Here is a 15,123-nt window from a genome sequence, read left to right as displayed (position 1 = left end):
CTGTCTTATCACAAGAAGGTCCCACTGTCACCAGGTATTTGTTACAGTAGTGCAAAGCTGACTAATATAATTTTCAAAGTAAAAAGTGTATTTAGCCTCTGACCCAACAATCTCATTTCTGATAGCTTTCACAAGTATATGTATAAATATACTTTTATTTATATTTATCCCAGAGAGAGAGGGAGGAGGAGGGTTCAAATGCAGCACCAGACAACACAAACCTGCGGTGACTATTAAGGTGACTATTATGAGCAGAGCCGGAAGAAGGTGCGTGGACAGGAGGCCTTTTCTCTGGAACTCCTGTGGTGGGCTGCTGTGCTGCACCGCTCCATTCTAAAGAACTCAGGGGCAGACTTGGACGCTCCGAGGGCAAAAGATCAAAGGCTGCACGGGCTTCTCTTCACACCTATGCTACCAGCCCCCTTTCTGCTTTATTTTCCTTCACAGGTGTAACTGCCAGTCCTGTCTTCTCTACTCCACCAACCTGAAGACAGCTGAAGCAGCTTCAGCAATTGTTACCACAGCATGAGATAGGTCCCAGGGCCCTGAAAACTGGCAAGTGACTGGCAAAACTGGAGTGCCCACAGTTGTCTTTGTTGCTTAGGAGAAAATGAACAAGCGAAGACTGCTAAGTGGTTTGGGTTGGACCTCCTCCACAGGCTGAGCTACAGGCCTGTGGAGTTCTCTCTGCCCTCCTGCTGGTTTCAGGACAACAGCTTTGACCTGATTTCCTCCTCTACACCACCCCTCAAAGCCAGGACCTCACACCTGCATCTCTTCCTAAAACACAGGGTCTTATGTCTGCTGTTCTTGCCCTTCCCAGCTGCTGTCACCCACTCTGTCTCTAGTGGTCTGTGTTCTGTGTTCTAGTTTCCTGTGTTCCTAACCCTCTTTTCTTACTTTTTCCTACAGAAGCACAATGGTCCATTTCCCAGTTAAGGAATTTATAGCTAGTCCCTAAGTAGATACAAACACAAAACAAGTGGGGAAGGGCAATGAGAGAAGCGGCATTCAGGTTGGTGAGCGATTAAGCCCCTTCCTTGACTCCCTTCCTGGACATTCCCACATAAATCCCAATACTGTTTTTCATCCTTTATCTCTAGCCACAGAACTTAGCCACTGTGCCCACCCTAATCTAGTATAGTGTGAGGAAAGCTGGGCTCTACAGTGCGCTCCTACCTCTCAGGAGGCTGATTCTCTTTTCACCCTCTCCCTTTCCCCAACTGCCCTGGCTACCACTTGTCCTGATCATACTTACTTAGGCCATGGCTGCTCTTTACTTCCCACCTGGAGAGAGGTCTCCCCTGACTGACAGTGAGTGGGCTTCACATAAGAGTGAAGGAAAGTATGTGTGCATTCATTCCTTTCCCCTCAACCTGGAAGGAAGGTCTGCACACCAGGCTGCCTTGTAACCATCCTTTAGTAAACAATGGAGAGCCACAAAGGGACTTGAGCCAAGGGACAAGAGAACTGTGTATGGCTGTTTTGCCTCCGTGTGTGTGTGTGTGTGTGTGTGTGTGTGTGTGTGTGTGTGTGTGTGTGTGTGTTGTGTGTGTGTGTGTGTGTGTGTGTGTGTGTGTGGTATGTGCATGCAGTGCCTACAGAGGCCAGTGGAGGGGATTGGATCCTCTGGAACTGGAGTTAGACAGTTAGGAGTTGCCAAGTGGGAGCGCTGGGAACAGAACCCAGGTCCCCTAGAAGAGCAGCTGGTGCTCTTAACCACTGAGCCATCTTTCAGTCCCCTCAGATTCACCTTTAATGGAGGTAATGGTATCAAAAGCAATAAGCACCGCTATCAAGGGCAGCTGGCCTGGGTTTCTCATTTTCTGCCCTGGGAAATGTCTGGAGGAGGAAGGGGAGGTTGAACCCAGCAGCAATGCTAGGGAAAGCAGCGACTTCACAGTTCTGCTCTCAGTCCTTCAGGATAGAGAACATGCAGAGCTCCAGGCATGATTAGAGGGATAAGGGCATTTTCCTGATTAAAAACAACAATGAAGATCTTTCTTCTGGCCAAAGCATCTATATGTCACCTCATACTCAGGTGAGTAGTGAGTCATTTGAAAAGATAAGTCTATGGCTTTTACTCAAGAGCAGAATCCAGGGTTTGTGGGACAAGAAGTGAACACTCCTTTTAATGGGAAGACAAGAAATCACAAACCACCCTTGTCATTTTACAAATGGAGACCTGATGCCCAGAGTTCAGGGGATATATCCACAGTCCTAAAGCAAGCCAAAACCACACCATTGTCTCCAAACTCCCAGTTCAACACCCTTATTGCTGTGTAAGATAAGGCACACATTTCTCTTGGCTCATTGGAAAGGGAAAAGTGAAAAGTACAAGGAGCGAAGTATTAGTTTTTGGATTTTCTGTAGACATCAGTGACCCATGTTATCCCAGCTGCAGTTGCCATTCACTTCTGAGGAAAGTTGGGTCCTCACCCATCAGGCTTGATTTGGCTTTAGTCCCTACTAGGGCCAGTGCAGTCTTCACAGCTCAAAACCTCTTGGACTGAAAATAGACGGAAGGCAATCTGCTCACACTCATGCTCCTGCCCACATTCAAACAAACATGCAAATAAGCCCTGCTCTTCCACAACAGCCAGATCAGAGTAGCCACAGGGCCCACAGTGCAAGATCCAAGGGCGGGACCAGCAGGTCACCTCCAAGGGGTTCCGGTTGTAGTAGATGCCCAGGTTAATTCTCCGCTTCTTGCTAGTTGGATGTGAGTACAAGAGCCATGTTCCTGATGGTCTTCCAACTCCTTCCTCCCGCTCCAGAAAACTGTCCAGCAGAGGGCTCTTCTGAGTAGTGGGAGCAGCTTTACCAATTGGGTCTTGTGAGAATGGCATCTTCAAGGGCTGGAAGCTCACTATACTGCCTTGGCAGCCATAGCGGGGCTCACAGAGTTGTGTGTTCAGGGTTGGTTTCTGAAAACAGTCACCGTAATCAGTACTAAAAGATTCTGCTCGGAATCTGTTTGGTGTCCGGGCATTGCAGTAGAGCACAAGGTTACCAGACGTCCCAGTCACTTCTGCCACTTGGCACTCCCCTGTCACCTGGGGCCCAATGAGCTTGCCATGGTGCCATGTGACTCCTAAGTCATCACTGTAGATCATCAGGGAATGGGGCTTGACTGAACACGGGAAGCAGAGGAACCTGTGTGAGAAATAGTAGGCGTAGGTGGGAATGATCAGCCTTCCTGACTGCAGCTGGATGCCATGGCCTGGGCCCACAGCAAATGTGGCCCAGTGCTTCACCTCTGAGCCAATGACCTCCTCAGTCAAGTCCTTCACTTCACCCCATGAGCACCCAGCATCCTGACTGCACAGGAAGCAGAGACGGGCGGCATTCTTGCCTGACCTAATCTGCCAATGTTCAGTAACACGGTCTGGCACACAGATGAAAAACAGGAACACACGGCTGGTACTCTGCTCCCATACAGGGCAGGGGTTCATGGTCCGATGCCCAGGCAATGTGGCTTCCATCAGTGGCTGCAGGGGTCCCCACTAGTCAAGGGGAAGAGAAGGAGATCGTGGGAAAGGGTTACTAGTAGGAAAACACAAGGCTCATTAAAAGCATCAGTTATTTTTGCAAACAATATATGACATTGAAGTGGACAGAATCTTGAAGGTCCAAATAATCACAAAATTTGCAACTATTACAAGGTGGCTTTAAATCTGAAGAAAAGATAATGCTAGCTAGATATTGTAAAAAGCGGTGCTCTCTCGAGAATGTCCTTTGCTTCACCTGGACTTCCAAATCATCTCCAGAACCCGATTCCAATGTCACCTCCTTTGGGAAGCCTTTCTTGAAACCTACCCTTCTAACAAGGTACAGCAGCTGTATGGACACTATGCATATTTTTGGTAACTGTCTCCTCTTTTAGACTATGAGCCTTTTGGACAATACTCAAATTATATGCATTTGTATTCTCTAATATCTGGCACACATGACAGCAGCCAATGAAAAAGAAAAAGAAAGAAAAATGGGGGTCCATGAGACCGCTCAGAGTGAAGGTGCGTGGCGCTAAGCCTGATGACCTGGGTTTGATCTCTGCCTGTCCTAGAACTCTGTGCTCTTTCAGCCACAGGGCTGGGCATCTGTGGAGTCTGACCTGGCAAGCTACAGAGAAGGTCTAATGACATACAGAAAAAAAAAAAAAAAAAAAAAAAAAAAAAAACAGGGGATAGAAAGTCCTCAAAGTACAAACTCCTCAGAAGGAAACAGGAACCAGTGTCATTCAAAGCAAGGACAGGCTCAGCAGAGTCACATTTTCACTGTGACATAGCAAAGCACCCACTTTGAATATGAAGCTCAGGCAGTGAGAAGTAGAGAAGCAGGCAGATTAGGAGATGAAGTGTCCGGGAAAGCTGAACTCACAGTGCTCCCCTCCCTGCATGGTCTACCAGGGTATAGAAACAAAAAGCAGGCCATGTAGGGTCTGAATGCCCACAGAGGTCTCGGGAGCTCGAGCCTGAGCTTGAAGGATGTTTCTGCTGCTGGATTATAGATGCATGACTTAGAGTAAATGACAAACACTTTAAGTCCAGTTCCCCCATGTGCTAAACATGACTGAAAACAGTGCCTAGGATACAGAATGGCTGTGAAGATCCAATGGATCCCTGTCACGAAATGACTCAGTAAAAGCCACTGCTTCTATTCCTTTCCCCTGATCTCCCCACACAGAGTTTTGCTGGCAAAGGTGGGGGGGGAGGGGCAGACCCAGAAGTGCATTCAGCTCTGAGGAGAGAGGATGACTAGGATGACTCACCTCTACAGAGTGGCCCTTCATCACCCCTCGCCTGAGCACCAGGTGGAGAGCATCTACGTCTTTGCTTGAGGAACGCTTCTCTGCAAAGGCCAGGAAGGTGTGGCTGGGAGGGATGTAGAGCAGCGCTGGAATCCGGTAGGTGGTCCCTTTCTGGTGTTCCTGCTGGAACAGAGTGCTGTTGAGGGAGCAGGCTGATACTTCTTCCATGACTTCTGCAAGGACAGCAAACAGTTTAGTGGGGGGGGGGGGCTGCATACAAGTTCATTGCTGAGGGCACAGGCAAGCTGTGCGTGTACTCAGATGTCCACTTTCCCATGTAAAGAGAACATCATGGTCTCAGCAGCCCAAAGCAAATAATGTACACCCACATTCAACAAATCTGCTCTCCACATATGTTCATTTCTTGGCTTAGTGTTCCTGGGTTACTCAGATGACTATAAAGCAAACCCAGTTGAGTAACATTGTGTGTGATTAACAATTCTCCAGGCAAGTTTGTCCTGCTCCTGAAGGCCAGGAGAAAGGACACTCTTGTGACTCATCTGTGTCAGGAAGGAGGCTTCACCCCTAGTTCACCCTCAGAGGGGTACACACAACAGAGGGTACAGATTCTCAAGGGGTATGTCCTGGTAGTGTGAGCTCAATTCCAGGTGCTCTAGCCCAGGAGGACCTGCAGCTTTGGCAGCCGTGACAAGCGTATTAAAAGCTCAATGGGTTTGCTACTGTGGCTTTGGGTTTGCTCTTACTTCCAGTCACCTGGAGATTACTTTCTTGCCAATTCAGCTACATGGGTCTTTGTGATATTGTATCTGCCATTTGCCAGGCTAGCAGGTCTGTGATAACACTGACATTAGAAGCCTCCAGAAACTCTTTGAAGTGCCCAGAACTCTCACTTTTCAGAGGTCACAGAAGGGACTTGGGCCAAACAGACAAAATTAGGCTTAGGATTTAATATCTTTCACCCAAGGCCCATCTTACAAATAATCTATATAAATAAATAAATAGCAGCCCATAAGAGCTAAGCCAAGAGCTGAGCCCCTCTTTGTTTATTCAGCAAACATTTCCAAGTGCCTACATATATCAGGCCCATACAGCAGTGTTGAGGAGCCACCTGTTTTCAAGCTGAGAGCAACTGAAGGAGAGAAGCGAATATGTACACAGATAAACACAGAGAGCTATGTGCTGTCTTAGAGATAAACACAAGAGCAAGTAGGAAAACAGAAAAGACTCCAAAGCTACACAGAGAAACCCTGTCTCAAAAAACAAACAAACAAACAAACAAAGGAATGAAAGAGCCTTAAGAGGCTGTTACAAGGCCTATTGCACAATAGGAGCACAAATACATGGCAGTCACTATATCACTATTTTTCAGTTATAAATCATTACATTAAAAAAATGGCTCACTATGTAGCTTTGAACCTGTCATCCTCAAGCCTCAGCCTCCTGAGTGTTAGGATTCCAGGTCTGTGTCACCATGCCAAACAGGGCATATTATTCCTGAATCCTGAAACTGATACATGACTGTTGTCATGCACTATATAAACTGTAATGATAGACTGTGTATGTGAGGGGGTCCTGTAAGCAATGCAGCTCTGATGGAAAGGTATCCTGGTGGTCGGGAGCCAAGGAATACCACAAAGTCACTGTAAGCATAGGAGCTTACAGCCCTGCTCCAGGGAAAGGTATTCTCAATGCAAGTGTAACATCTCTACTCCAGCAGAGGAGGGTTTCCCCAGCCAAGTTGTTACAGCTCTGCTCTGGAGAAGTGTTAGAGGTATGCTTAGGTGCCCCAGAAGTAACGGCTCTTCTCAGCTAGGGGAAAGAAAATCTCACGCCACACAACAAACCTCACTCAGGAGATTTATGGAAAGGAAGAATCCAGGAGAGAAACTGCCTGTGGAGAGAAACAGCAGCAAACTGAACAGGACACAGAGCTTATATAGAGTTTCTTGGGGGAGGGTAGTGGCTTAGTATTGGTGGGATTCTGCAGCCTGACTCTGGGGCATGCTCAGGGATTAGTGGGATTTCAAACCCTGGTCCTGGAGTCAAGTCAGGGTGAGGTCTCAGGTCTAGTCAGGTGAAGGTTGTTTTTCCTTGGCCCTTTTCACCTTACAGGTCCCACAAGATTATAATAGTGTTGCTTGTATACAGTCATATATCAGTACAGTAAGCTACGCTGCTGGCTTGAAATTCAGTGTACTATACTTTCTGTCATTATCTTGGAGTGCATAGCCAATTACTAAACTTCTACTGTAAAACAGCATGCTATGTCAGCTGGCAGAATATTCCATATAGCCTAGCTGTGGACTGTACTGTAGAGATGTGCATATACACTGATGGTGTTCTCACAACAATAAAATCACATCAGTGGTGATTTCCCAGTACAAAGCCACACCCTTAAGCATTGCATTAGTCTATCAATTACAACTCCTCTTAGCACTTGGGCTGGTCTTGAACTTGTGATTCTCATGCCCCAGCCATGGCTGGCCCTCATTTGTTAAAGGTGAATACTGTGTACTTATGAGGACCATTCAAGGGTGCTTTATAAACTTTAAGGCACTCTACGAATAGGTGTCTTTAATTATTATGAATGTTGACCTTTTCACAATTCGCTTTTGGTTCTGTCATCACCTCAACAATTAAATAGTCATTAATTTTCATTAATTATAAGTATGCTAATAATATTGATGACAGCGGTAACACAGTGGCCTGGCGCTGACACCTAAACGATTCACCCAAACTATGTGCTGAGAACTGGGGACTGAGAAGAATCATGTTTGCTTTAGCAGAGTATTCTAAGAATTAATTGTTGTTCCATACTCTCGCCTGCCAACAAAGTCCTTTCTGCTCTCTTTTTCCGGGAGAGAGGATGCACTGTAGCACGACTTCTGAAGCCTTGTTTGAGGCAGAAAACTTAGGTGAGGCCACTCTGTTGGCAAACCTAGTCTCAACTCCCACCTCGGGACCTCTGTGGCTGCCTACAACTTCCTCTGTAGTAGGAAGGTTTTTCTATGCTCGGTTCCCGCTTTGTTTCCACTATTCTAAACTACAGTTTAGTAAGTTTGGCTTCAGACTGAAGAAATCAAAAGTAGAACGGCCCAGAACACTCGCTGCCTGTGAGGTCCCGGCTGATTCAGGCAGACTCAGTATTCCTCCCTGACTCAGATCCCCGCAGTCACGCAGTTTTTGGGTGATCCCCACCCTAGCTCACCGGCTCTAGTGTCTCTGGCTTCTGAGCTCTCCTTGAGGTCTCGGAGGAGGACCTGCAGAAGGGCTGGGGCGATGGAGGCAGGGAAGCGGAGACGGAAACCACTGACGCGGAGACAGACCCTGACAACTCTGAGCAGGAGCTGGCAGGAAAGAGAGACCGCGCCGTGCTGAAGTGACGCCACGCCCACGCGCAGGGGAGCTGGCGCCCCAGGACTTTGGCAGACAGCAGCCAGATGCCAATCTCCCCGGCCGGGCCACGCCCCTCAACTCGCAGTGCCCGCCCTGCTTTCTTCGCTATGCTCTTATCTGTCAGTTGGTCTGTGGAAGGTATCACCTCCTAAAACTTCCCTGGACAGCCTAATTATCGAGCAAAGGTTCCGGTCCTCGGAGGGGACTACAAAAAGACAGAGGTGGAGGGGTGTATCTACACAAAGCACTGGGCACTCCCCTTTCAAAAAGTACCCAAATGTATATATTTATCAGGGCCGAGTAGCACAGGCCTGTGAACTCAGCTAGTCTGATGGAGACGAAAGCTGGAGGACTGTAAATTTCAGCTGTCTGGACTATAGAATGAGTTTAAGGCCACCCTGAACAATGTATCAAGAAATTCCTATCGCAAGATTTAAATAATAATAATAATAAAAAGATAAACAGAGCTGAGAAACCAGCTCTGTGGTAGAGCACTTGCCTAGCAGGCACAATATTTTAGGTTCACTCTCCAGTACTGTAGATGATTTATTGTGTATTGTCTACACTTATTTGCATACATGTATCTGTCACTGAGTACTGAATCCATTCTCATGTTTCACAATTGTGTGCAAGGACCCCCCCACTCTTCCCCACCTCCCCAAATCAAAAGAGGAAAAGGCCCTTTTTGAGACATTGCAGCATCTAAGAGGGTCTGCCAGTGATGAGATAAAGAAAGCTACAAATGACTCAGTCTGGTCAACAAGGCTACCAGAAACTGGAGACCTAAAGGAAAATGAAAATAAGATGTGGAATACAATGGCCTCAAAATCCAAACAGTGGTTACTTATAAACATATGAACTAGGATATTTAGCATAGTGGCATTGTCCTGTGGCGAGGGTCTTGGGTTTGGCTTATAAATACTCAGTAAGATGTATTATTTCATTTCAGTCATCTTAGGATTCTCTCCCAAGTGCCTGCCTCCTCTTGCTCCAGCATAAGAATACAAGGTCTCATTTCTTTGGCACAATCATGTTCAATTCTTCTGATTAGAAGTCACATGGTGAGGGGCCGGGCGTTGGTGGCCCACGCCTTTAATCCCAGCACTCGGGAGGCAGAGGCAGGCGGATCTCAGTGAGTTGGAGGCCAGCCTGGTTTACAAGAGCTAGTTCCAGGACTCCAAAGCCACAGAGAAACCCTGCCTCAAGAAAAAAAAAAAAAAGAAACAATCTAAAGTCATTTTTGGTGGAACCAAGTAAAACAAAAAAATTGGGCAAAAGAAACAAAGTGATAGGTAGAATACTAACTTGGAGGATGAAAAAAAATTAACTTATATTGAATCCTGAATCCACAAGGCAGGGGAAATACAATAAGTATAGAATTGGGGAGGTCCATGAGTTAAGAGTTCCATGGATGGGCTTTCCTGAGAACACAAAATTACAACATGATTGGGTTTTCTTCTTTCCTTTTTAAAGAAAAACTATAATGAGGGGCTAACCTGACCATACTGAGCTAAAATAAAATTGTTTCTTCCTAAAAGAACCAGTACTCCACAGAAAGATGCTGATTTCAGAGCTAGGGGAGAAGAGGTACAGCACAAGCATAGGCCTATGGTATCTAGTACCATAACAGGGCAGCCAGGAGATAGGAACTGGATCACAGAGAGAAGAACTAATTTAACGAGGCTCCTATTACCAAAGATGGGGAATAATAACAGTCAGGTATGGTGGTGCACACCTGCCCAGCACTGTAGAAGCTGAGGAAAGGGGATCTCTACATGTTCTAAACCAATTTGGTTTAAATATGAGTTCCAGGGTACTTAGGGCTAAATATTGAAACCCTGTGTCAAAGAGACAAAAAAGAATAACAACTTATAAAGGAGTAGGCTAAATGTTTAAAATTCTGATATCATGGTGCTGGAGAGATGGCCCAGTGGTTGAGAGGACCCAGCACATGGTGGCTCACAAACACCATTAGCTCCAGGTCCACAGGCTTCAACACCCTCTTAGGGCCTCTCAGAGCACCGGGCATGCACATGGTGCACACACATACATGCTGGCAAAACATTTATACATATAGAATAAAGAAAAATCTTTAAAATATTATGAGGTCATATTGACATAGGGAGAAGTCGTCTCTGGTCATTTCAAGAGGTTGGTATGGTGAGGATCAAGCTGGAATACAAGGAGAAAGCAGAATAAAGCCTTTCCTATCCGCACCATATTCCAAGGTGGCTGAATGTTCTCTTTTATAATAAAAATAAAATAATAATAATAATAATAATAATAATAACAATGGAATGATGTAATTTTCTCATTTTGCAATAACTGAGTGGTGTAAAATTTTTGTGTTAGATGCATAAAGCCAAAAACATTTGAGCCCACTGGGTAGCATGACAAACAGGTGATTATGTGGGCTCCTATATAAAGTCTTATTGCTAAACAACCAATCTGAGCTCTGAGCATTGAAGGTGTAGTTCAGTGGTAGAGTGCTTGCCTAACCCTGGTTTAGTTCCCAGTCACTCCCCACCACATGCACACACAAAAGGGGAGTAGAAAATATGTTAAACGATACCATGACATCATTAGGCTGCAACTGGCCAAATCCACAGATGGCAAAGGGTGGGGGGAGGGTGATGCAGACAAAACAATTCATTAAAATGTTTTAATCAGCTACAAGAAAAACTGAGAGTCTCTGAACCTTGTTTGGGTCCTAAATCGAACAAATCAGTTCTAAAAAGACACTGAGGCAATTTTAACAGTGACTGGTGTAGGGGAAAGGGTCCAGCCAAAGAAACACACCCTGAGCAGAACCAAAGAAACACACTTTGGCCCTGCAACCAGAACCAAAGAAATATACCCTGGCTCTGAAACCAGTGCCAAAGAAACATACTTTGTCCCTGGAATCAGAGCCAGTGAAAGAAATGCACCCTGGCCCTAAAACTAGAGCCAAAAGGCTAAAAAGGACCAGTGAAAGAAACACACTTTGGCCCTGAAACTAGAGCCAAATTTGACCCTAAACCTGTGCAGAAAACTAACTCATCCCTGAGCACGAGATCTAGCTCAGGGATTGAAATCTGACCAATCCCCAACCCGGAAATCTCCGTGGAAAAACTCCACCCCTGAGAAGCCCTATATAAACCCTGTGCCTGCTGAGCAGTGGTGGTACACGCTTTTAATCCCAGCACTCAGGAGGCAGAGGCAGGCGGATCTCTATAAGTTTGAGACCAGTCTGGTCTACAAGAGCTAGTTCCAGGACAGCCTCCAAAGCCACAGAGAAACCCTGTCTCAATAAACCAAAAACAAACAAACAAACCCTGGGCCTGTTCAGCTTTTGGCTACTCGGGCTCTAAAGCCACAGAGAAACCCTGTCTCAATAAACCAAAATTAAATAAATAAATAAATAATAAACAAACCCTGTGCCTGTTCAGCTTTTGGCTGTTCGGGCAGCCACTCTCTTGGATTCTTTCCTTCCAATAAATCTTTCGAATGAGGTTTGGGTGAGACCTTCTTTTGCCGAGCAGAGACGACCCTGGGTGGAGCAGGGTTGTAATACTTTTCGCTGGTGAAACCTTCCCTGGTAAAGCAAAGTTGTTACACTCTGTCCCAGGGAAACCCTCTCCTGAAGGAGCAGAGCTGATACACTGGGAAAGCCTTTCCCTGAAGCAGGGCTGTAAGCTGCTATGCTTACTGTGACCTGTGGTATTCCTTGGCTCCCGAGTGCCAGAATACCTTTCCATACAAGCTTTAACACTCAATATTCTTTGGCTCCCAAGTGCCATAATCCATCCCATCTGATCCGTCGAAATGCTTACAACCGGAATTAGGTGACATTCAGGATTTGTTTTTTAGGAACTGTAGTTGTTTTCAGTCTTCTCAACAATGAACACCAAGCCCCCAGATCTCAGTTTCTAACAATAGGGACCAGGCTCCTTGTAAAACAATTGATCCCAGAGGTGGAGCTGGGAAAAACACAAGCTGAGTGTGGAATACCTTTGGATGCATAAAGTATCAAAAGGTCACAGAGTAATAGGGATTTCCCTCACAGGGGCTCTCTAATGGCCAAAGCTGGAACCCACAAGGCCAGAAGATATTGGTAGTGAGACCATAATTCCTAGAATAAAATAAAATAAAATCCATACTGATAGGAATAGTTGTACAAATAAACTAGGCAAAGGAGACAGTTCTTTCTGAGGATAGAATTCTAGTTAATAAGTTAATAATTCTAGTTCATAATTGGAGGAAGAAATAAAAAATACCACTGTCTTCCCTTTAAAGGTTGGCAAAGGGCGCCCATTTATCATAGCAAGATGCTATAGAAAATATAATTTTAATTCTAAAATACTAAAATGACTCAGAGCCATTTCTAAGGCTTTTCATTATCAGTTGAGAACAGTCAACTGTTTTTCTGTGATAGATGCTGGGACACACTTTGCAGGCCCTCCTTCAAAAAAGGCCTGTGGCCACAGCTGCAGGAACTGCTGTCAGGGTTCAGTCAGCACATCAAATGGTTCAGGGTTTTCCTCAGCTGAAGCAAGCTCCTCTCTTGAAGCCAAACCCTTTTCCCAGATTGGTCCACACCCAACATCAAGTAAGTAACTGATAGGAGGTATAAAGATCCAGCCATTCTAAGTCAACTATCTCCAAAGTAAGTCAGTGGTCAGGAGTGGTTACCTCAGCAGGCTTGCACCATATCCAAACTCCCTCTGCACCTTTTGCTTGACTGCTTCCTTTCCCTAAAACATTGAAGCCAAGTACCTTGCCAGACTCCGCCCACAGCCTGCTTCATGGGCAGAACCTAACTTGAAATACTGGTAAGGTGATTAAGTTTCTCATGAGTGGATTTCATCTTTTTTTTTCTATATATTATTTAAATATTTCTTCATCACATGTATTCATTACACATTCAGTTGTGTTACATAAGGATATTTTCATGCAAGTAGGTACCATACAAGAACACCCCACCTCCTAAACTTTCCAAATTCTCCCATTAGTCCTCTTTGTTCACTTCTACCTTCATGTCATAAACACATACAAGAGCTAATCCATAAAGGAGAGAAAACATTCTCACATCTGACTTAATATGATTATCTCCAGTTGCATCATCTTTCTGCAAATTACATAATTTTGTTCTTCTGTATAGCTGAAAAAAGAACATTAGATGTATATAACACATTCCTTGGACACTTGGGTTGGTTCTGTAACTAAGCTACTATTAATACTGTATGTCTCTGATGTGTTAACTAGGAATCCCTTGGGTAAATATCTAGAGGTGTCAGAACTAGGCCGTATAATAGATCTTTTAGTTTGAGGAACCTCCACAATGACTTCAATATGGATGGACCAGTTTCTCACTAGCTGTATATAATAGTTACCTTTATCCTCACCAACACTTACTTTAAAATATTTTTTATTCTTTAAAAGAATTGATGTATATGTGTTTATATGTATGCCATGATAGACTGTGCCCAAAGACATCAGAAGGCATTAGATGTCCTGGAGCTGGGGTTACAGGCAGTTATAAGTTTCCCATATGGGTGCTGAGAAACAAACTTGGGTCCTCTGGAGAGGCCACTGAGCCAATCTGTTCTTTTTTTAAGTGGCTGCTAGTCCTGCTGGGGTCAGATGGAATTGCAAGATATTTTCAATTTCTCTGATGTCTAGTGAGAGTGAACATGTTTTCATTTCTATTAGTCATTTTGTATTTCATCTTCTGAGAACTATTCATTATTCATTTATTGATTGGTTGTTTGGTTGGTTTCTTGTAATTAACTTTGTCAGTGTCACACAGTTTAGAGACATCTAAAGAAAGCCTCAACTGAGGAATCACCTAGATCAAATTAACCTGTGGGCTGTCTGTGGAGGACCCTGTCCAATATGGGCAGTACTGTCACTAGATAGATGGCCCTGGGCTACATAAGGAAGCTAGCTAAGCATAAGCCTGTGAGCCAGCCAGCAAGCAGCACTCGCCCATGAGTTCAAGTTCCCGCCCAGATTTTCCTGTGATGTACTATATCCTACAAGGGTACAGACTTTTCTCCCTTAAGTTGCCTTAGGTCGGAATATTTATTTTTTCATAGCAACAGTAAGGAAAACAGAACATTAATTTTTTTAGTTCTTTCTAGATATTTATCCTGCTAGAAATATAGCTAGCAAAGATTCTGTTCCACTTTTTGGACTGCCTCTTCATGTAACTATTGCCTCTACTATATCGCTTTTAAATTAGTTTCACCATTTCTTTCTTGTCAATAGCAGGTATTACTTCCTGATTGGATTCTATTCAGAAAGTCCTTTCCTGTTACTGCATCAGGTGGTTTCTCTACTTTTCCTTTATGTTTCAGTTTTAGATTTTACATTAAGGTCTTTGGTCCACAGGGCTTGAGAGAGCATCCTTTAATTCCTCTACATGTGGACAGGCAGTGTTCCCAGCACCACTTGCTGAAAATGCTCTTTCCTCCAACATGTATTTTTTTTTGACATTTTTCTTATAAGGTACCTGTAGTTGCAAGAGTTAACATCCGGGTCTTCTGTTCCATCGATCTATGTGGATTTTTTTTTTTTTTTGCCAATATTGTGCTGCTTTTGTTTCTATAGCTTTAAAGTATAACTTGCAGTCTTTTTCTTTTTTGCTCAGCACTGCTTTAATTATCCAAGGGGTTCTATGTTTCTGCATGGATTTTTAGGATTCTTTTTTTCCTGTGAAAATGACATTGAATTTTGATGGGATTGCACTGAATATTTTTAAATTTTTATTAGTTCAAATTAGGAACAAGCTTGCTTCATATGTCAATCCCTTCTCCCTCCCCTCCCCCTGCACTGAATTTTTAGACCTCTTGTTAATATAACCATTTCACAACATTCATTATTATCTGCAAGTATAGGTGGTCTACAATTTCTGCAGTGTTTTGATATCTTCATTGTAAAGTTCTTTCACTTTTTTGGTTAGGTTCATTTCAAGG

The 15,123-nt window shown here is 44.4% G+C and overlaps 1 protein-coding gene across 1 annotated transcript; it reads right to left on the bottom strand.

Moving 5' to 3' along the window:
- Positions 1-2,106: 2,106 nt before the first annotated feature.
- Neu3 (neuraminidase 3) lies at positions 2,107-8,170 on the bottom strand. Its single transcript, NM_001244100.1, is given in 3 exon segments — positions 2,107-3,506; positions 4,772-4,983; positions 7,980-8,170. Coding segments are annotated over 2 exon segments (1,254 nt in total). The 5' UTR covers positions 4,979-4,983; positions 7,980-8,170; the 3' UTR covers positions 2,107-2,459.
- Between the last annotated feature and the right edge of the window lie 6,953 nt (positions 8,171-15,123).

This window comes from Cricetulus griseus, chromosome 3 (genome assembly GCF_003668045.3).
Source record: "Cricetulus griseus strain 17A/GY chromosome 3, alternate assembly CriGri-PICRH-1.0, whole genome shotgun sequence".
Taxonomy (NCBI): Eukaryota; Metazoa; Chordata; class Mammalia; order Rodentia; family Cricetidae; genus Cricetulus; species Cricetulus griseus.
Note: the sequence above shows the minus strand (reverse complement) of the source record. Positions and strands in the feature narration are given on the sequence as shown.